Genomic DNA, 22,041 nt, shown 5'->3' on the forward strand with positions numbered 1-22,041 from the left:
AGAGGCGTGCGGGGCGGCTGTCACAATAGTTCCTCGGGGAGGAACTTTGTAGACTTTTAAAAAATATGTATTCAAATAAAATAATCTTTGGCATGTTTTAATGGATTTTAGCCTGTCATACATCTAGTTAAGTGTAACTAATCCAACCTTATATCAAATGTATCACATCGCTGGGAAATTAACTTGATACGTGTTTTATTTTGAAAATCCCAGTGCGCAAACTCAGAATTTAAACTGTTAAGAGAAGTATGAAGAGACAAAGGGCTTATAAACATGTTTTAATTCATTTTTTACTTTATCGGACTTTTACCTTATCTTGAATAATATTTACTCTGTGGAGGACTGAAGGTGTCATTACAATAAACAAATGCAAAAATCAGCAACTCATTAAATATGAAAATAAATGAATACAAAATAAATAATTCGTCGAATAAATATATAAATATGACGTGTTTATCAAAGTGTTATTTACTACAGTTTCTATGACTTTCTTTTTTTAAATGATTTATTTTATTTTGATGATTTTGACATGTCGACAAGGTTATTTAAAAACAATTAGGCTAAAGATCTTTGAATCGCAAGGCGTTTAAAGCATTACGGTGAATTTTATTCACAGACACAGTTTATGCTACAATTCAATTTCATAGCATGAGTCAGTGATGTAAGGACGCAAAACATGGAAAGTTCTGCTGGTGAAATCGGGACAAAGAACTTCATTTGATCCTGTTCAGACTTAATTCAGAGTCAATTTATATATATTATAAATATATAACGGATGTATTATTATTACACACATCCAGCCAAGAAGAAAACAGGGAGTGGAATGATTCATAGCTTCCCTGAACTCAAAAAACAGACAATTATTTATTCAAATGAGATGACATGTCATGACGTCAGTGAAGTATGACATTAAACATCATTATCTTTACAAGTCAGTTAATACAGGTTTCATTTCCTTTACAAGAGAAAGAGCAAATTATTACAAAAAAAACGTACAAAAACAAACCCGTATTCTTTCTGTTATTAAACAAGTTTTAGTAAAGTTTCCATCACAGAATCGGTTTAATCATCGCCTCATGTCTCTGATGACGTTCACTTCACAGACACATGAATGATTAGTGTAAACAGCAGAGTCCAGTCACCTCGTCATGCTTTCTCCTCCCAAAACACCAGGACAGTAAAGATTCTGCTCAAAACATCTGTTGGAGTGTCAGGAGCCGGCCCACCAGACGTCATTCTGACCAACGCAACGTAGAGGAAGTAGTGAACGCCAACTTCGTTTAGAAAAGGCTCCTTTTTGCCCACACTTACGAGAAGTATTTTTTAAGCATTTCTTGTTTTCGACCAAACATCTTCTCAGTGTAGAGAAGCTGCTGATACATGAAGACTAACTGGAGAAGTAGGTCACGCTGCAGTCGTGGGTTTTTATTAAAAACTCAACCCCTCTGGAATCTATTAAAGCTGACATTAACTCAAGCGCATCACAGCCTCTGTTCCTCTTTTACACAGTAAATCATCCAAACATGAAGGTATCGAAGACCCCAGTGTTATTAGAACTTTGCCCATGCACATGACCTAAAGGTGATCACACAGAAGACATGAAGGCGTCGACGTGAAGCTGAGTGACAGCAGTGAGACCTGCAGGGGGCAGTGGAGAGCTCCTGTGCTAATGAGATCATGTGCAGACATTTGGTGCAAAATGTGCCTCTTTGCCAAAATACAGGCCAATTAAACAAGACCAGCGCCGATAGCCACGAGCAGTTACAGTGAAACGGTGAAGATTGGTGGTGGCTGAAGCACATTTATAAGGCTGCTCCGGCATTTATTTTTGGACGCAGTGGAATGAAAAATAAATGAATAAAGCTCCCCGACGTGTTTTTAGTTTTTAAAATGCACAAGAAAAATAAAAAAGGTTATTTTATAAATGAATAAAATGATCTATTCCCTCTCGTGGTTGTTTTTACTGCAGTTGAAGTGTCACTGGAGTCACTTGGACGTGTTAAGATTTAAAGGAGTTGACCTGCAGAACACGGCATTTAACGGCCCGACCGTCGACCTCTTTAATGCTGAAGGGTTCAAGTCAGACGGACAAAAAATTAGAAACACCTCCCATTAAAAAAAAAGCAGTTCAACAGCACACCTCCGTACAACTGAACGTTATATTATTATTACTCTTTGTGGTGTTTCAATCAGCTCCACCGGCTCAACAAAGATATGAAATGCCCAGTGTCCCGTAGATGAATCAGCTCAGAGATACCAGGTCTGAGGTTTTTCAGTTTGTCATGTGTGATGTGAGGGGGGGGGGGGGGGGGGCTCTTCATGGACCTGACGCGCCCCTGAAAGTGGCCTCGATCTGCTCCAGTGTCTTGCCCTTTGTTTCTGGGATGAAGGCGATGGTGAAGATGACGTTGAGCACGCACATCGAGGCGAAGAGCCAGAAGGTTCCGGCGCTGGTGAGGCGAACCTGGAAGAGGTCAGAGTTTAACGGTGACGTTGGAGGAAAAGGTTTCACAGCTTCACGTAAGATTACAAAAGGCAACAAGACTGTACACCCCCAAAAACGCCCCAAAAGCATCTGCAAGTTGGGAGAGTCAGTGATGCAAGTTCCGTTTCTTATGTCTTCCTTTGTGAGGAAACGTTCTGACGTGATGTTGAGTGGAACAGCAACAAGTTATATATTCTGTGATCACGAGGTCACAGTTTTAAAGGAGCAGTGTGTAGGATTTAGTGCCATCTAGTGGTGAGGCTGCAGATTGAAACCAACCGAATACACAACTGTGTTGAGAACTTCGGCGGCCTTCAGGTAACGTGAGAACGTGACAGTCTCTCTAGAGCAGGAGTCTCAAACTCATCTCCACTCTGGGCCACATCAGCATCGCGGTCGCCTCAAAGGGCCGGGTGTAAATGTAAGACTGTGTAAACTACTCCTAACATATTGGTAAATAACTGTCTCTGCATTTGATTATTGTTCATTCAAGTGCTAAAATATTGTACATGCAGTTATATCAATGTAAAAATATATTTAAGCACTGTTATTACAACTTAAATCCTTTTAATTTAGGGTTAATAAACCCACATTACTCTATCAAAGATCAAACTATCAAAGACAAATATCAAACACAAGTTATTACAATAACTTTGTTCAAAGCTTAAAATCCTTTCAAGGGTGCGTTTGCACAATCCCACATGAAGTATTTCATGTGTGTTAAAGACACGTTTAAAGTATTCAATGTACTCAACACATTTCAAGTGTAGCTGCTTCTATGACTGTTTAAGTATCTCAGAATTCTGACTTTCTATCTCATAATTTCGACTACGGGGATATTTCTATTATCAAGTCTAACTTTCCATTTTTTTTTCTTTTTTTGCTGGCGGATTCGTGGGCCACCTAAAATGACGTGGTGGGCCGGATTCGGCCCGCAGGCCTCGAGTTTGAGACCCCTGCTCTAGAATCAGTGTTTTGGTTTGTCTGTTCTGGGCTACCGTAGCAAGATGGAGGTGCAACATGAACCTGCTCCCTATGTAGATATGAAGGACTCATGCTAAGCTAACGGAAACAACGAATCTTAGTTTCAGGTGATTACACGCTAATGAAAACATAGTTATGAATATTATTACTTTTTCTAATAGATCCCCTGAAATGCTACACGCTGGCCCTTTAACAGGATATTATGCCACATTCATTACATAACTATTCAAAGTTGATCAAGAGAAAAATAAATCTTCAACTACGTCCTATCTGGCCTCCCGTCAAATAAATCACATGTCCCCAAAATCTATTGTGATGAAGCCCTTCAGTCCTGCTGAGCACTCACCATCATGTCTTGGAAGTTCTTGGTGACGAGGAACGCCATGCTCCAGTTGGTGAGGACGCAGGCGGCGCTGGCGACCCCCCTCACTTTGGAGGGGAAAATCTCCGACATGACGAGCCACGGGATCGGACCCCAGCCGAGAGCAAAACCTGAACACAGCGACAACAAGCAATGTGGTACTCGACTACATCAACTTGCACTGGAGTACAAATTGGAGGTACTTGTACTGGAGTACATCAAAAGTAACTTAACACTTCCTTTCCATGACAATATTGTTTTGTTTTTCAACTCCTTCCTGATCAGGTAAAACCAGGTATCTCCAGATGTGTTGATGTTGAATGTTTGTGATAAACTGAAGGATGAAGTGTTCCTTTATGTGTTGATGTTGAATGTTTGTGATAAACTGAAGGATGAAGTGTTCCTTTATGTGTTGATGATGAATGTTTGTGATGAACTGAAGGATGAAGTGTTCCTTTATGTGTTGATGATGAATGTTTGTGATAAACTGAAGGATGAAGTGTTCCTTTATGTGATGATGTTGAATGTTTGTGATAAACTGAAGGATGAAGTGTTCCTTTATGTGTTGATGATGAATGTTTGTGATGAACTGAAGGATGAAGTGTTCCTTTATGTGTTGATGATGAATGTTTGTGATAAACTGAAGGATGAAGTGTTTCTTTATGTGTTGATGATGAATGTTTGTGATAAACTGAAGGATGAAGTGCTCCTTTATGTGTTGAATGTTTGTGATAAACTGAAGGATGAAGTGTTCCTTTATGTGTTGATGTTGAATGTTTGTGATAAACTGAAGGATGAAGTGTTCCTTTATGTGTTGATGATGAATATTTGTGATGAACTGAAGGATGAAGTGTTTCTTTATGTGTTGATGATGAATGTTTGTGATAAACTGAAGGATGAAGTGTTCCTTTATGTGTTGATGATGAATGTTTGTGATGAACTGAAGGATGAAGTGTTCCTTTATGTGTTGATGATGAATGTTTGTGATGAACTGAAGGATGAAGTGTTCCTTTATGTGTTGAATGTTTGTGATAAACTGAAGGATGAAGTGTTTCCTTTATGTGTTGATGATGAATGTTTGTGATAAACTGAAGGATGAAGTGTTCCTTTATGTGTTGATGTTGAATGTTTGTGATAAACTGAAGGATGAAGTGTTTCCTTTATGTGTTGATGATGAATGTTTGTGATAAACTGAAGGATGAAGTGTTTCTTTATGTGTTGATGATGAATGTTTGTGATAAACTGAAGGATGAAGTGTTCCTTTATGTGTTGAATGTTTGTGATAAACTGAAGGATGAAGTGTTCCTTTATGTGTTGATGATGAATGTTTGTGATAAACCGAAGGATGAAGTGTTCCTTTATGTGTTGATGATGAATGTTTGTGATAAACTGAAGGATGAAGTGTTCCTTTATGTGTTGATGATGAATGTTTGTGATGAACTGAAGGATGAAGTGTTCCTTTATGTGTTGATGATGAATGTTTGTGATAAACTGAAGGATGAAGTGTTCCTTTATGTGTTGATGATGAATGTTTGTGATGAACTGAAGGATGAAGTGTTCTTTTGTGTTGATGATGAATGTTTGTGATAAACTGAAGGATGAAGTGTTCCTTTATGTGTTGATGATGAATGTTTGTGATGAACTGAAGGATGAAGTGTTCCTTTATGTGTTGATGATGAATGTTTGTGATAAACTGAAGGATGAAGTGTTTCTTTATGTGTTGATGATGAATGTTTGTGATAAACTGAAGGATGAAGTGTTCCTTTATGTGTTGAATGTTTGTGATAAACTGAAGGATGAAGTGTTCCTTTATGTGTTGATGTTGAATGTTTGTGATAAACTGAAGGATGAAGTGTTCCTTTATGTGTTGATGATGAATGTTTGTGTTGAACTGAAGGATGAAGTGTTCCTTTATGTGTTGATGATGAATGTTTGTGATGAACTGAAGGATGAAGTGTTCCTTTATGTGTTGAATGTTTGTGATAAACTGAAGGATGAAGTGTTTCCTTTATGTGTTGATGATGAATGTTTGTGATAAACTGAAGGATGAAGTGTTCCTTTATGTGTTGATGTTGAATGTTTGTGATAAACTGAAGGATGAAGTGTTCCTTTATGTGTTGATGATGAATGTTTGTGATAAACTGAAGGATGAAGTGTTTCTTTATGTGTTGATGATGAATGTTTGTGATAAACTGAAGGATGAAGTGTTCCTTTATGTGTTGAATGTTTGTGATAAACTGAAGGATGAAGTGTTCCTTTATGTGTTGATGATGAATGTTTGTGATAAACCGAAGGATGAAGTGTTCCTTTATGTGTTGATGATGAATGTTTGTGATAAACTGAAGGATGAAGTGTTCCTTTATGTGTTGATGATGAATGTTTGTGATGAACTGAAGGATGAAGTGTTCCTTTATGTGTTGATGATGAATGTTTGTGATAAACTGAAGGATGAAGTGTTCCTTTATGTGTTGATGATGAATGTTTGTGATGAACTGAAGGATGAAGTGTTCCTTTATGTGTTGATGATGAATGTTTGTGATAAACTGAAGGATGAAGTGTTCCTTTATGTGTTGATGTTGAATGTTTGTGATAAACTGAAGGATGAAGTGTTCCTTTATGTGTTGATGATGAATGTTTGTGATGAACTGAAGGATGAAGTGTTCTTTTGTGTTGATGATGAATGTTTGTGATAAACTGAAGGATGAAGTGTTCCTTTATGTGTTGATGATGAATGTTTGTGATGAACTGAAGGATGAAGTGTTCCTTTATGTGTTGATGATGAATGTTTGTGATAAACTGAAGGATGAAGTGTTCCTTTATGTGTTGATGTTGAATGTTTGTGATAAACTGAAGGATGAAGTGTTCCTTTATGTGTTGAGAATACTTCTTCAGCGGAATAAACTCCTTAAAAACAGGCCGATTGTTCTCGTGGTTCTCACAGGACGGCGACGCTACAAACATGTGACGATCTTATAGAATACGATGCATTGTTGCAGATTAAACTAGCAAACATGATATGAAGGAGTTTGTAAAAACATTTTACAGGACTATCAATACTTTACCTAAAGTACATTCAGCTCATTACATACTTTGACCTCATTAAGGCCTTTAATGCAGGACTTCTACTTGTGTTGGAGTATTTTCATCGTGTGGTATTAGTACTTTTACTGAAGTAAAGGATCGGAGTTCTCGTTCCACCTCTGAAAATCGTCATTCCCAACATTTTGTGGATTTAGTCTATTTGGAGGATTAGACGCTTTGCAGATGACTCCGTAATGCATCTCTGTGAATCCGGATGCATATCTAACAACGATATCCAGACACTACATCACATAACGGCTCATCAGCAGCTGACTGAAGCAAACCTATTCCACCTCGTAAGAAACGCTCACTGTCCCCGACTGCAACACAACAAGAACCTTTAGCGGCTGGACGTCGACAGCGAGGAGCTGCCGGTTGTCCCAGTTAGTCACTTGGACACAAAACCAAGTGAAATTGGTTCCATGTTCAGAAACGCAGAGGCTTCCCTTTAATAACTGGATTGGAGTGATGTCAGACCCCCGTCTGTGACCCTGGATCTCACCTGTGATGAAGACGGCCACGCTGGCCAGCGCCAGCCAGGCCAGGTCAGCGTGGGGTTCTACGCCAGCCTGGCTCTGGATGTCGGCGAGGCCCAGCGAGCTGGTGCTGTGAATTTTGGCCATCAGGTAGAAGTAAACCCCTAATGCTGTGGTGCTGATCGCCATTAAAACGCCTCGATTATGAACGGGAGAAAGAAAGAAACACAAAAACACAATCCGTCACGCCGTGTCTGGTGCTGAAGAGGTGACGTCATCTCATTACAAAACACCAAAACACACCAAACATTATCTAGAATAACCGCAAATACATTTTTCTTATTTCCGTTTTATTTCATAAGCGGACTTCACATATTGGCCCAAGTGAGAATATTTCAACTCAAGCTCGAGATTCGCACGCTGCTGCGTCGCAAAAGCCTTTCGTGGCTGAGATTCTCCCGTCGACACTGAATCCAAAATGGAGGAAAGATCGTTGTAGCCGTCTGTGGTCACCAAGAGCTCTAAGATAGTAGATGTACTAGTACAGAGAACAGATAAACCATAGACTGTCCATAGTACAAACATTAACGCTTCATTTATACCAAGATGACGCTATGTTGAGTGTTGATGGAGCAGCTACGTTAGCTTAGCACTGATTGTGCCAGACTCCATTCACAAAAGAGATATATTTGAAATATTAAAAAGGAACTAAATAGAATGCGTTATAATCACAAAATAGAATCACATTTAATTGAAAATACCTGAGATTATGAGAAGGATTTTTCTTCCAGCTCTGTCCATGATCAGCGCCGCTACGCCCGTAAACACGACCTGAATCAGACCCACGATCACCGACGCCAGGTTGCTGTCCTGAAGAACAGCGAAATATTCACATCCATGCTTTCAACAGGAGACAGTCGTGTTTTCACTGATATGACATGCAGAAAGTGCTGTCGCTCTTACATTCAATTACAATCCCGTGTGGGATTTCAAGGTGAAATTTAAATAAAAAAAAAAAACTAGTTGTTTGAATTGAAAGTTAATTAGAAATAAATCCCGTTCTAAAGCCTCCTCACCGGAACATTCGCCTGTTCAAATATGTTCTCAGCGTAGAACATGATGGCATTGATCCCCGTCATCTGCTGGAATATCATCAGCATGACGCCGATCACCAGAGGCTTGTAGACGCCGGGGTCCTTCAGGTCGGACATCTGGAAACCGGAGCCCTGAAGAGGACAGAGAGACCTGGGTCACCAGCCTCTCACTGACTGAACCCTTCAGAAGGGACCTGATGTTCAGGAGTGTGGTGGTATGAGGTGCTTCTACACAGTAGAGCGAGTTTAGACACAAAGAGAATCAGTCTCAGTGAACGCTATATTCAGACAGATCTTTATGACGGGGACCTGAAGCCGCCCTCTTCAGAGAGGAACAGTGACTTTCACCTCGTAGCACACAGGAGCTGCTGGTGTACCGCTGCCTCAGTCAGCACGCGTGTTCCATCATGTGCCTTTGGTGTTTTAAAAGTGAGTTCAGATTCACCAAAGTCACAAAACAAGAAAAACTAACTAATTGATCGAGGCAGCGGGAGACCAGCGACTCCCATAAAATGCCTGTTTGTGTCAGATAACCGTGGAAGATAACCGTCAGAAAGGTCTGACAGCAAAGAGGGGAAAGTACTCCAAATACAACACACACTTAAACTGATTACTCTGCTGTCTGTTTCTCGAAACTCCATCGATGTCGTGAAACACTGACTCATACCACCACACTTCCAAACATCTGAACCATCAGTGAGACAGGTCATGGTCTGGGACTGCAGACTAGACTGTGTGACCCTTTGACCTGGACCGTCCTGGTATTGGCTTCCACACTTCCAAAGAGCGTCTTCAGTGTCAAACCTCGTGCTGGCTTGAGCCGCCTCCCCCTCCGCCCCCGATCCACGACTCACCTGCTGATTGCAGGCGTTCTCGATGCGGGCGCACTCCCACGCGACGGGGGCGTCGGGCCCCCGCAGGAAGCGCAGCGCCTCCTCGGCCTCCCGCCTCCTGCCCTGCGACAGCAGGAAGCGGGGCGTCTCCGGCATGAAGCACATGCAGACCATCAGCAGCGTCGGCGGGATGGAGCTGCAGATCGCCAGCCAGCGCCAGTCCAGGTAGAGACCTGCAGGACCAGCTCACACGTCACGGGCCCGGTGCAGCAGACTGCCTCATATTTGCATAATTCATTTCTTTCATCTGCTGACGTTAGATATTTACAACAGACATATGTAGCATGATGAAAATGAGTCATCGAGGACGTTCGCCAACGTTAGATCTTGTGAGTCTGCTGCCGAGACAGAGAAAGGTCTCAAACAAACTTCATTTTCTTCTGATCTGTCCGTCAGAATGTTCAGAAGATATGTGGCTATGTGTGGAAGATAAGATTGGAGGCCCAATAAGATCTGAGTTGTGTTGTGTCAGGTCCCGGTGCACGACACACTGCAGGCTGCAGCGGAGCCTGGTCAGCTCCAGGGTCTCCTCACAAGCTGCTGCTTCTGAAATACATTCCTCTGCAGATCTGATCGTTGTACAACGATCACAGTGTTCACCTTTGTGTCGAAAGGCAGCTGGTTAGTTTGGGTTTTTTTTGGTTCCTTTATTTGTCATCAACTAAATAAATGACCACATTCGTTACACATTGAAAAAAGGCCATTGGACCCAAACATCTGTGTCCTCTAACAGGAGACAACCCGCGCCGTGTGACACGCCAGCGTGTATTGAACAGCATGCAGCTAACAAGATTAACAAGAAGCAGCTGTTTTCATGCAGGCCAATCAGAGACGTCGACGATCGCATCACATGACGGCCAGATTCCCGTTTCTTCTTCTTCTCAGCCGCTAATTTAACTCGACTTTTAACTAAAGCGTGTTTTAACGGGTGTTCGACAGAGAAAGAGGCGTTAATACAGATAACAACCAGAAGAAGGCTGATGTTATGGAGTATGTAGCTGCGTCATAGTGCTGAGTGTTGTAAGTTACTTCATGAAAGAAATCCTCAATGATTCACAGCCTGTAAACTGAGACCTCGTGGGACTTTCCCAATAACCGGAGTCAGACTTCACCGAATGAGGCGTAAGGACGCCATAAACGCAGACGGCTGAGCGGAACATACCTGCCAGATAAACTCCCATGATGCCGAGCACCACCATGAGTTGCACGCAGGAGCCCAGCAGCCCGCGTACGCGCTCGTGTGCCATCTCAGAGATGTACAGCTGAACGGAGAGGGACAGAAAGAACAGTACGCACCAGCTCTCAGTGACGAGGAGCATGTGACAAAAAGGTATTTAACAACACGGGATGAACGGAACACAACACGCTTCTTACCGGGACGACCAGCGACGTGACCCCGCTGGCGACGCCCGTGAGCACCCGGCCGACGTAGAGCATCCCCACGTTCTGCGCCGCGACGATGACGACGAAGCCGAAGACGAACGGCAGCGAGCAGAACATCAGGGTGAGCTTCCTGCCGACCTTCCCCACCAGCCAACCGCCCAGCAGGCCGCCGGCCGCCGCTCCCACCGTCACTATGGACTGAGACGCCAACGACAGAGCTCAGGGACGTTTCAACTACATTTGGACTCCGAGCTGTCAGCTCTTCATCACAATATAGTCTGCTTAGAAATGTCTAGATCGGAATGAAAACAAGTTGCATTTAAAAACAACATATATTTTACAATGAATCCTTCAATGACTTCCATTGTTTCACCTCACAATCTGAGATGTAAATTGCTTTTTAACATCATGATCCTAAGAAGCTCTTTTCTGTGTTTCTCTTCATGCTGTCATGAGGTCTTTGACCCCGACTGAGTCCAACGTGTTTGGACAACATGTGATGACATTAAAACTGCTGATAAGTAAAGAAAAAGAAACCACAACAGCACATCATTGAAGGGCCGTTCTGCTTTGTGACACTGGACCATCGTACCCCGAACCACGAGGCCCGGTCGGCGTCCAGCCGCAGCCGAGGGTCGGCGATCCTGCCGAGTGCGGGGATGGCGGGCGAGCTGTAGCCCAACACGAAGCCGAAGCTCATGGGACCCAGAACGGAGGCGAACGTCGCCAGGTACAAGTTCCTGTTCTTCACTTTGCTGTGGAGAGGAAGAGGAACAGAGCAAGAGCGTGAACACCACAGGCTGGGGCTCTTCTCGTGCCTCCTCGTCTCCTCCTGCCTTTACTGAAGACTAGGACGCTGTCAGCTCTATACACTTACACTCTTCAATCTGCAAACTCTTGGTTTTAACATCAAAACAATCGAATGAAAGGGCAGTAGAAACTGCTGTTTCCAGAAAGTGTAACTGCTTAAAGACAACACATTTACTGCCCTTTCACCCCCGTGATCATCTATATTGTTCTGTCTATGGCCCACCATCAAACATATAAAGACCGGTGACAAACCCGGCTGTAAATCCTACGATTCTTTGGCAGCCATTGATTTCCATTCCTTTTTGTACGACATGAAACAAAATGGAACATTTGTTTCGACAATCAATGAGCAGATCAGTTGATTTAAAGACGCATTAACTGGGTTAGTGAGTCATTTGAAGCTGCACAGTGCAGACAGGACGTCACAATGGATTTGACAAACATGAGTGACTGTGTCCAGAGTGCACGGATTGATTCTTTGTACGTCTATGCGTCGGTTACTCAGGTTACTCAGGTTACTCAGGGCAATGAATGGATCCTTGGAATGACAGACATTAAGGTGCACGCGCATGACTCCAGCGCACGTGCCAGTGTCTGGAATGTGTGTGTTGCTATGCAGCGTTCTGTCACAGATACACTGAAGTGGTATGTTTGTGTGGTAACTGACCTCAGGTACGCGTCCTGCTCCGACATGAGTCCGGTAGGATCCCCGTCTCCGCCCTCCTCCCCATGCAGCAGCCGCGTCCTCTCGTCCTGGATGTCCATGCTGAGGACCGTATCGAAATGTGTCCTTCTTCTTCTTCTTCTTCAGTGTTTCAAATGCATCAACAGGTCGAACAAAACTAACCCGAGGGGGGAAAATCAACAACGTGTGTTACAAAGTAGGAACCGAGCAGCTACGAGGACGGAACCGGGATAACAGCGGCTACCGTGTCACATGAACGACATTTCAGTGCCGTACCGCAGGAACTACTGCTTCTTCCTACACCCCAACTTGCCTTGTCAACATTTAAGTCAGCTGATCTTCATTTGTGCCTGCTATTTCCTGTTTTCAAAATAAAAGCTAATGCAGTTTAATCATTGAAAAGTAGCTAAGCTAACTGGGGCTAAACTAAGGACATTTTATTTTGCAAAGCAGTCAGAGCCATTATGTTACACGCTGTTTCTGTACACTACTTAAAGTTAGTTACATCAAAGCCACGACACTCTTAACACTTGTGAAACAAAAACAATTTTAAACGGTTTGACGTTCTCCGAGATTTCTTAGTTTGAAACGGAACCGGAAGTGAACTCTCGCTCAAAGTTGAACGTTTAGAAAATAAAAGCCTCAGTGATGAAGTTGGTTTCCACGGTGACAACCAGACGTGACGTTAACGTAGCGACGCTAGAATAACAGCAAAGAGCAGAGTAACGCAAACTGACTATCTGCGCCACACAACGGACAATGAGCAAAAGGTAAAAGAATGGAACTTTTTAACAACAGCAGTCTGTTCACTTTAGCACCTCGTTGACTCCGAGTTTTGAGTTTAATTGTATTAATTTATTTTCTTTCTTTCTGTATTAGTAATTAATAATTAACGAGTTGAATGATGAATATCAAACACATACATGAATTAGACAATAAATTAAAGGGAAAACTAAAATGTTGACGAGCAGAGGAGGTTGAAGCTTATTATACATTTTATATTAAACCTCAGTTTTTATTCCTTGCCACAAGTTAACCCCTTCAACAGATAGACATCCATTGTTTGCATTTTTTATTTCTTTTTTGAGGACACGGCGAGCCGAGCAGAAGGCCCGTCTGTAGGAGAGGAGCTGAAGGAGATGCAGATAACCGGGAAGAGCCTTCTGCGGCTACTGAAGGGAGAGTCAAAGCTGGTCACAGCAGGAGGGCGACCGACACATCAAGTGACATTCAAGAAGTCTATTTCCATATAAAGCTCCATCCTTCAGGAGTTACCGGTTATAAATGTTGATTCATCTGCTGTCTGTGCTTCTGACTCTTTGTCTCGACTGTGAACGATCCCAGCGGTCATGTGATGTGCTTGAACTGTTGCTGTACACATCGCGAATCACTTTTAACAATAACTTTAAACTGAAGAACAACTACAATACCGAGAACACCAACTATGATCCTTTCAATCAGCCCGACTTATGTTTAAACAGTGGAGAGGAACTCTTTTAAATGAAGAAACTGTGACAAATAAACATGTCACACCTCATCATCTTACATGCATCACGTAGAAACCAGAGCAGGCAGACAATGATCCTGTGATCAGCATGTTTCATATACTGCAGTCCAGCAGGGGGCAGCAGAGGCACGCTTTTAGCTTGACTGGCAGCATCATGTTTCATACGTGACATGAGATTTACATGCGTGCGTTCTGCCTCTGGACCTTCGTCGACATCGTGCAGCTGAGGATGAATCTCAAGACGAGATGAAGGATCATGTTTCCTCTCTCACAGTTTGCTACTCTTCTTCTGTGTCTTCATCTGATGTTGAATGACTTCTTTTTGTCTTGAGCAGTAAGATAATACGTACATGTTCATAAACATTCATAACATTATACTCTGACTTCAAATCAAAAGTGTGTCGGTCTGAAAACTGACTTCCTCAAACAATTCCTCACAATACACAAGATTGTATTTGTATTAATTGAGCAGATGTAACAATCATCAAAGTGGATTGTGTAGAGACACACACTGCCTGAGGACCACACGCTGAGTGTCCGTGTGGTTTCTTCTTGGAGGGCTGAAACTTAATCTTAATCTTGGGCCACGGGTCAAAAGCAGACTTCTTTTATTGTGTTGAGACACACAATAGTAGGAGGTCAGTCCCCTCAATGAGAATGCTTTGTGTGTCTCTGTCTCTGACTGCTTCTTGTGTAAAGTGTCTCTCTGCTCAGATTATGAAAAATCATGAATAGTTTGGGATCCTACATACTGTATTTAAATTGAGGACGTTTTTTTATGTTACAAAACAATTGAAATGGCATGAACAACAATTAGTTGGTTTTATTAATTGTATTTATTTTTTCCTGGTAGAAACAGCTGGCGGGCCAAATCACATCTTTTGGGTGGCCAACTTTGGCCCACAAGCCCTATTTTGGGCACCCTGGGTTAGAGTATACTGAGGCCATTAGGATATGCTGCTGATGTAGTAAATACACTGTTGATCATATACGATGATACGTGTAAGCAGACCTCTTACTGGCTACCCTTTTCCACTGTGGCATGGCGAGCAGTGCATTCTGGGAAAGTGAGCTGTGCATTGTTTATATGACAATTTGATAATGGAGACAAAAGACGGAGTGGAATTGTAGCGGTCATAAATAAATATATGCTTCTGAAGCAATATCCTAATAATAATAATAATACATTTAAATGTTACGGTGCCCCTCCCCCGGCCCCACGGCAGCACGACCCCCCCCCCCTTCATTTTATTCTTATTTAGTCCATGGTTTGTCAATAAAGTCCATTAAATCTAGCACACCTTCCCCAACGCAGACGTAGTGCATCTGTTTGTGCTGCTCTGAGAGTCTGAGAGTCAGCTGACACCGGAGACCTCTGGCTCCGGAGAACGGACCCTCACACACACTGAACATACCGGAGACGACCGCGGAGGAGACGGCGGCGGAGGAGACGGCGGCGCTCGCACTCGTGTCAATCAAACGCTCTTTGTGTTGACCCTGTCGACGTCTGCTGAGCGGTGCGGACAGGCCCTGGTTCAGGTGTGTGTGTGTGTGTGTGTGTGTGTGTGTGTGTGATGCTGTGCTTCGGTTCTTGTGGGGACTACGTGTCGTTCCGTTAAAAGGTCCTCACAAGTTTTGAATTTAGAGTCCACGATTGGGATGTGATTGGTATAATTCATTTGGGTAAGTGTCCCGTTAAAGGTCCGGGATTAACCACAGAAGGAAGTCTTCACAAGTGTGTTGCTACAGCCCTGGATGTGTGTGGGCTGCAGCCCCTCAGCAGAGCAGTGCGGGACAGACAGTGGTCGTAAAGGAGCTGAAAAGTGTTTCACACTTGTGCAATAAAAAGCTCGAGTTACCGTCCTGTCAGGGCCAGGAAGCGCAGCCAGCCGGGTGGTAGCTGAGGCCCAGCACGCCAACTCTCTCAGCCCAGACAAAAACACCTTTCTCTGGGCACAGGAGCCGGCGGCTTGGCCCCCCCAGCTCAAAACATTCCCCCGGTGGAGGGGGAGGTGGAGGGGAAGGTTCGTTCACGTTTTGGCCGCAGACTGTTTTGTCTGAGACACGCAGAACACGTTTGTAGTCTTTGGGTCGTGTTCGGGGGCGGGTGACGTGCGCGGACCCACAACTCCACGTTCTCCTGAAGTGAAAGTGGAACGGGATACTTGGGTTTGGAATTGAATTCGCGTTTCTCTGCCGGAGCGGGCCTTGAAGTATGTGGCAGTCAGGTTTTTCCCCTGCTCCTGCAGAGAACATATCAATGCATGATAATGATGACGCGGACGGTTGAGACTCCATCCTCGGCCCCAAAGACCAGTTCAAAACAAGGTCACGACATTTCAGTTTATTTTTGAAATATGACAAAATTATCAAAGACAAACACACTGAATATACAATCTTCCGTAGTGCAATAAATAAGAATACATTGATGAAAGCATTACAACAGTGCACGTTAGGGACAGCAGTCACAGCCAAAGCTGCTCGGTCAGCGAACAGACAGACGTCCACCTGCTGATCCAGAAACACATGGAGATGCTTCACTCGGGGTTACAGACTGACGTCTGGGGCCGCCGCTCCAACATCAGGCGCTCCACATGACACGTTTGGCACCGCGAGGACGCATAAAAAGGTCGTAAAACGTGCTTTACAGTCTTGTAATTTTCTCATAAGCGAATTCAGCCGCGTGCTTCCTTTCCCTGAGACGGGAAAGAGAAAGAGGAGGGAGCAGACGAAGGCTCTCCCCCGAGGAACATTTCTAAAGACAATTTATATATTTTGGAGAGATAAACCATCTGCCTGTTTGTTCTTCTCGTAAATTCTCCCAGTCAGTTTTACTGGCTTGTCTCCGTCTCCGCCGTCCTCTGCTGTGTGCGTTCCCGTCGGGTCTTTCAGGGCACCGGAGGCCTTTTGTTGTTCTGGTTCTTAAATTTGACGACCACATCGGGCCACGTTTTGTTTCTTTACCTGCTACGAGCTACAGCGGCTAACGGATTCCTGAAGTCGCTGCTGACCTTAAATATTCCACCAGCCAAACGTGTGTGTTGTTTTTCTTTGGAGGAGAAAGGAACGTCCACATGATGGTTGGTTTCCTGCAGAAGAAGATGAACTTACCAGCCACGTACGAGTTTATCAGTATTTGGCTGACAGGTATTTGGTGAGTTTCCCCAGAGCCACTATCTACGCCTGTTCTTCAGGATGAAGTCCTCCTCACGCTGGACCGGCTGACAGTCGTGTCTCCGGGCTTCACTTCCAGCCGTTCATCTCTTTCAGCTTGCTGATGCTCGTCCCTTTGACAGGCGTGGAGGGTGGGGGGGTGTAAACGGGCAGGATGGGGGTGCTGCAGCGCTCGGTTGGGACCGTCCACACGGGCCGAGACAACTTGTTCTTCTTCTTCTTTGCCGACTTGTCTGTCTTCTCTTTGACAGAACCGGGGGAAATGGACTGGACAGGGGAGAGTTAGGAAGCAGGGTTAGGGCGACATACAGATCACTTCCAAACAATAAACACTTTCTGTCTCGTCCATGCAAGTCTGCCCTGCTCTCACATATGAATTAATAAACGTAACATACGCAGCAGCAGAGAGCGAAGCAGCTGAGCTTGGCGGCGTTTCGTCCCGTCCCGGCGTAGCGATTCTTCTTTGGCAGCAGCAGGACGAAGGACACGGCCAGAGACAGATGGTAGAAGCTGTGGACGTAGGCGTAGTCCCACTCCTGCAGCCAAGAGGACGCAGCACACGTCATTCATGTTGGCGTTCATCTCAACATATCAAGATATTCTTTTGATCTATGAGTCTATTAATGCAGAGCAACAGATGAGCTGCTTCAGACTCTTTAAATAGAAATGAAAACATGTGATTGGCTCATAATCCCACAGTCAGTGAGAACGTTCTTGGTATTTTGTAAGATTTATGAGTTTTGTTTTGACGACAGTCACCTCAAAGTAGAACCGCAGCATCAGAGCGAGAGCGCCGAAGCAGCAGCCTGGACCGACCTGCTGCGTGTACACCGTCTTCTCCGGGTACACCGCCCTCAGCTGCTTCATCTTCTGCAGCTAGAGACAGCGGGAGTTCAGAGCAACGACATCCACAGATCAGACACGCACACACACACACACACACACTGCAAAATCAAAAGGGTGATTTGATTGATTGGATTGGCAAGAGGACAGAGACGCAAAGTGGAGAGGAGGAGAAAGTAGAAGGGAGAACATTGCAGAAGAGAAAAGTTCAAGAAGATTTCATTTTTAAAAGGACAAGACAAAAGTAAAAGTTGTCGCAGGCGGAGAGCATGAAGAAGACGATGATAAAGAAGAAGAATGATATGAAGATGGAAGAGAATAAGGAAGAGATGGAGTAGAAGAAAGGTGTGGCCAGGACGGAGTGGTGCTCGGTCTTTGGCTTGAACCATCTTTGAACTCTTGCTGGTTTCTCCGCGGCAGCAGCCGTGGCTTTCACGCCGCCTCACAAAGACCTTCTAAGGCCACTCACCCATTTGACAGTGATGATGAAGACAGCGGATCCGATGGGTCCGGAGTAGATCCCGTAGCCCCAGCGGTCCTGGTAGATCCTCACTGCGATGGTCAGCACTCCGAACATAGTGATACTGGAGCGCTGGGGCTCATCAAAGTCGCCCAGAGCTGAAACAGAGAGACACATTCTGACCGTGAGACGTGTGAAAAATACTACAATCATAACCTCCCGTTGTGAATTGGTTTAGCTTCATTAAAAATGAAGAAATCTGGAATTTTACAACAGAATAAGACAAACAAACAAACTAATTAACGGTACACAGTTAAAGTGCGGGTCCAGACCGGATCGTAGCTCGAACCAGAACTCCAGAGGATCAGCACTGATGTGAGATACACAGTATCAGTACTGACATCAGTACAAATGACAGAAATCCTGCGGTTTGAAATGTTGAAAGTAAAGTGATTTAAAAAGTGATGGCAGCCCGAGAGGCTGAGCTTTCCACGTCATCCAAACCAGACACGAGTCACAGCTTCTGAATGAGGATCCATTGAGATCGTTCTTTTTAATGCAGAATGACCATTTTGGTTGAAAAAGAAGAAGAGGCCGGACCAATCAGAGGACTCAGCTGTCCAAGCATGTGGCCCTTCAGCACGTGATTTAAAGCCCTTGATGCAAAACCTCAGGGGCTGTCGGAGCAAATGCATGAATGTGTGTGTGTGTGTGTGTGTGTGCGTGTGTGTGTGTGTGTGTGTGTGTGTGAGAGGGTGGGTGCCGAGCACATGCGAGCTGAACTCAAAGACACAACATGTGTCATCAACAACTGCTGCAGTCAGAGCTGGTTGTTTTCGGCCTTGTGCTCGGGAAGTGTGCAAGTTGAAGAACAAGGATTTATTATTGTTGTTCAGCGAGTGTTTGAAGTGCTTCGGTAGCTTGAATTTACACACACACACACACAACATTTTCAGAAAGATAAAGAAAAGAAACCTTTGTGGGGAAGACGGGAGGGAGGCAGCGGTACCGGTGCCGGCTCTCTCAAGCTGTCATGACTGTGGACGGACTGGTGCTGCAGCAGGACTTACCGATCAGTGTGACCCACATGGAGAGAGCTGTGCCGTAGACGCTGAAGTACTCCAGGACGTCGTACCTCATGAAACACAGGATGGAGAGTCCTGGTCCGTCACACGCGTGGTAGATCTACAGAGACACACGAGCTCATTGAACCGGATCATCAACAGGTCAGCCTTTGGAATGAATGTGCTGGATGCAACTATTGAATTCAGTTCACTTCCATTTGCTGCCCTTTCAGTGCAGAACATCTGTTGTCTCCTCTCTCTTTTGTTGTCAGCGCAGAGTGACGCTCAAAACATCTGAATGTGTAATTGTTTAGAGAGATCGTGACAATATTTCAGTTTCATGAACTCCGGGAAGTCTGAAATCTGGAGAGCGCTAACCCCAACCTGACCTCTGATTGAAGCCTCTCACATACAAGTTATTTCTTAATACTTGCATTGATCGAATATCGTACCGGTGAGTTGAACAGCAAAAAGAAAACATGGAAAACTTCATATGAGCAATTGTTTTAAAACATGAAAGCACTCAGCTCCTGAGAACTGCTCGGCCCATCGCCCACGTTGCTGTCACATGAAGACAGAACCAGAAGCTCACCGCCGTGAAGAACATGGTGAAGAAGTAGACCATGGCCTCCATGTGGAAGCCCCTCTTGGCCGCCACGCTGGCCGTCGGCAGGAACACCAGGCTGCTGACGGTCGGAAGCAGCATCTTGGCAATAAATGCTCCCATGGTGGAGCGACGGTGACCGCAACTCAAGGAGAAACTGTGGAGGCTCGAAGATGAAATATCCTCCAGGTTTTGATCTTATTTAGACGATAGACGTGTGTCAAAGCTGACTGAATAAGTTCGGCAGCTCCTCAGGTCCTTCAGTCCTTGTTGTGTGTGAGGAGTGAGTCGAGTGGTTAAATGGATGAGCTACAGGATGCATATACACTCCCACGCTGCATGAACTCACCCAGCTGTCCAGTTCGGCCCTTTAAAGTTTAAACGCCTCCCGGAGGCCGGAGGGTGTGCAGAGTCACGGCTGGGCAGCTGTTTGCATACCAGTGCAACATGGGAGGGGCGGTGGGCAGGGCTGGCATGCCCAGCTGCAGCACATCACGGACTATTCCCAGCCGGGGCCGAACGACGTTCTTCTCAGCGGTTGTTGGAGGCCGCAGACAGAACGGTGCCTCATACTGAGTGGGTCGGTTTCAGCTGGATGGAGCTGAGTTTGAGATCTGACGTTAAAAAGCATCACGGATACCAGTCTAGTCTTATGACGCTCATCATGTTGATGCTGTATGTTGTTAATGTCCAATGTCAATGATCAAGGCTCGTGCAGGAAGTAGAGTCCTCAGTGGATTTGGCCAAAGCCCCCAGGAAGAGCAACACGCTCGGCCAAACCACAGACTGTATGTAACAGACTGCACCCATCGGATGTCTGTTCTTTTGAAGCCTTGAATTTTCCCTCGACTAACACGTGAATAGCCCTTTTTAAAAAATCACGAGGAGGCGGGGCTAAAGGAAACGCGAGTTCGCTTCCTCTACGGTCCCTCTGGGTGTGGAAGTTCGGCGTAAGAGATGTTTGGTAGATCCACGACAGGCCGCTCAGTCCGGTGACGGCGCTCACCCAGCATCTGCACCACAGAAGCTTCATCACTTCCTGGCTGCCGTCCTCATTGTGCGGCTCAATGGTCTCTGGTCTCAGAAGCTTTACATTAAGAAGATGCCAGGCACATGAACAGGGCCTTAGGACTCTCATTCTACTGCAGAGGTCTCACAGTCTGCCCCTCTCAGTCCTGGTTCTGGTTCTCTCATGCCTCCCTTCCCTCCAGCGGGTCCAGGAATACGTCCTGGGTCTCGAGGATCTGGGTCTGTCCACGGTGGACCGGTCTCTGCTGGAGGATCTGGGTCTGTCCACGGTGGACCGGTCTCTGCTGGAGGATCTGGGTCTGTCCACGGTGGACCGGTCTCTGCTGGAGTCTCAGCTGAAGGAGGTCCTGGTGAACTGAGACTGGTTCATAGAGGATCAGGACTACACTGAGACTGGTTCGTATATTATAGAGGATCAGGACTACACTGAGACTGGTTCATATATTATAGAGGATCAGGACTACACTGAGACTGGTTCATATATTATAGAGGATCAGGACTACACTGAGACTGGTTCATAGAGGATCAGGACTACACTGAGACTGGTTCATATATTATAGAGGATCAGGACTACACTGAGACTGGTTCATAGAGGATCAGGACTACACTGAGACTGGTTCATAGAGGATCAGGACTACACTGAGACTGGTTCATAGAGGATCAGGACCTTTGAATCAGGTGTGTCGTCAACAGGAAGTAAAGCTTGAATGTGATTCTTGGAGAACGCTTTGAGGCAGTTTCTGACGCTTTACAGCAATGAACAGTCGGTGACTCCAGCTTTCTGCAGACGCGTGTTTGCGCGCTGCTGTTTTTTTATCTGTCACTTCCTGTGTAGACGTTTTATGGCAGGCTGCTCCTCTTGTGAATTAAACTTTGTTTTTTCTTTGAAAATGAGATTTTAAACAGGTCTAGAGTCCCACTCCAAGTCCACAGATGGAATCCTGCAGAGGACATGGGTTTGTGTTTGTGGTGGATGTGGCGTTGAGCCCGTCCTGCTGAGCGACTCCCTTTAAAACAAAGACATTTACTCAGCACTGGGTCCAGTGGGAAGTCCTTCTGGTGTGGAAAAAGCCGCTTTCTGCTGCTCTGGCTGTGATAGAGCGCCAGA

General features: G+C 44.8%; 2 protein-coding genes across 2 annotated transcripts; both read right to left on the reverse strand.

Annotated features, from left to right (window-relative positions):
* Positions 1-694: 694 nt before the first annotated feature.
* Positions 695-12,544, reverse strand: slc2a8 (solute carrier family 2 member 8). Its single transcript, XM_079270463.1, has 10 exons — positions 12,235-12,544; positions 11,350-11,512; positions 10,749-10,955; positions 10,537-10,636; positions 9,336-9,547; positions 8,464-8,613; positions 8,149-8,257; positions 7,414-7,584; positions 3,816-3,961; positions 695-2,464 (listed from the first exon to the last, which is right to left on the reverse strand). Exons 1-10 carry the CDS (start codon positions 12,330-12,332, stop codon positions 2,318-2,320), a joined length of 1,503 nt encoding a protein of 500 aa, XP_079126589.1. The 5' UTR covers positions 12,333-12,544; the 3' UTR covers positions 695-2,317.
* Positions 12,545-16,213: 3,669 nt separating this feature from the next.
* Positions 16,214-20,104, reverse strand: mymk (myomaker, myoblast fusion factor). The gene is made up of 6 exons (XM_079269482.1): positions 19,893-20,104; positions 19,307-19,421; positions 18,246-18,394; positions 17,693-17,809; positions 17,329-17,469; positions 16,214-17,200 (listed from the first exon to the last, which is right to left on the reverse strand). Exons 1-6 carry the CDS (start codon positions 20,025-20,027, stop codon positions 17,003-17,005), a joined length of 855 nt encoding a protein of 284 aa, XP_079125608.1. The 5' UTR covers positions 20,028-20,104; the 3' UTR covers positions 16,214-17,002.
* Between the last annotated feature and the right edge of the window lie 1,937 nt (positions 20,105-22,041).

This window comes from Melanostigma gelatinosum (genome assembly GCF_949748355.1).
Source record: "Melanostigma gelatinosum genome assembly, chromosome: 6".
NCBI lineage: Eukaryota > Metazoa > Chordata > Actinopteri > Perciformes > Zoarcidae > Melanostigma > Melanostigma gelatinosum.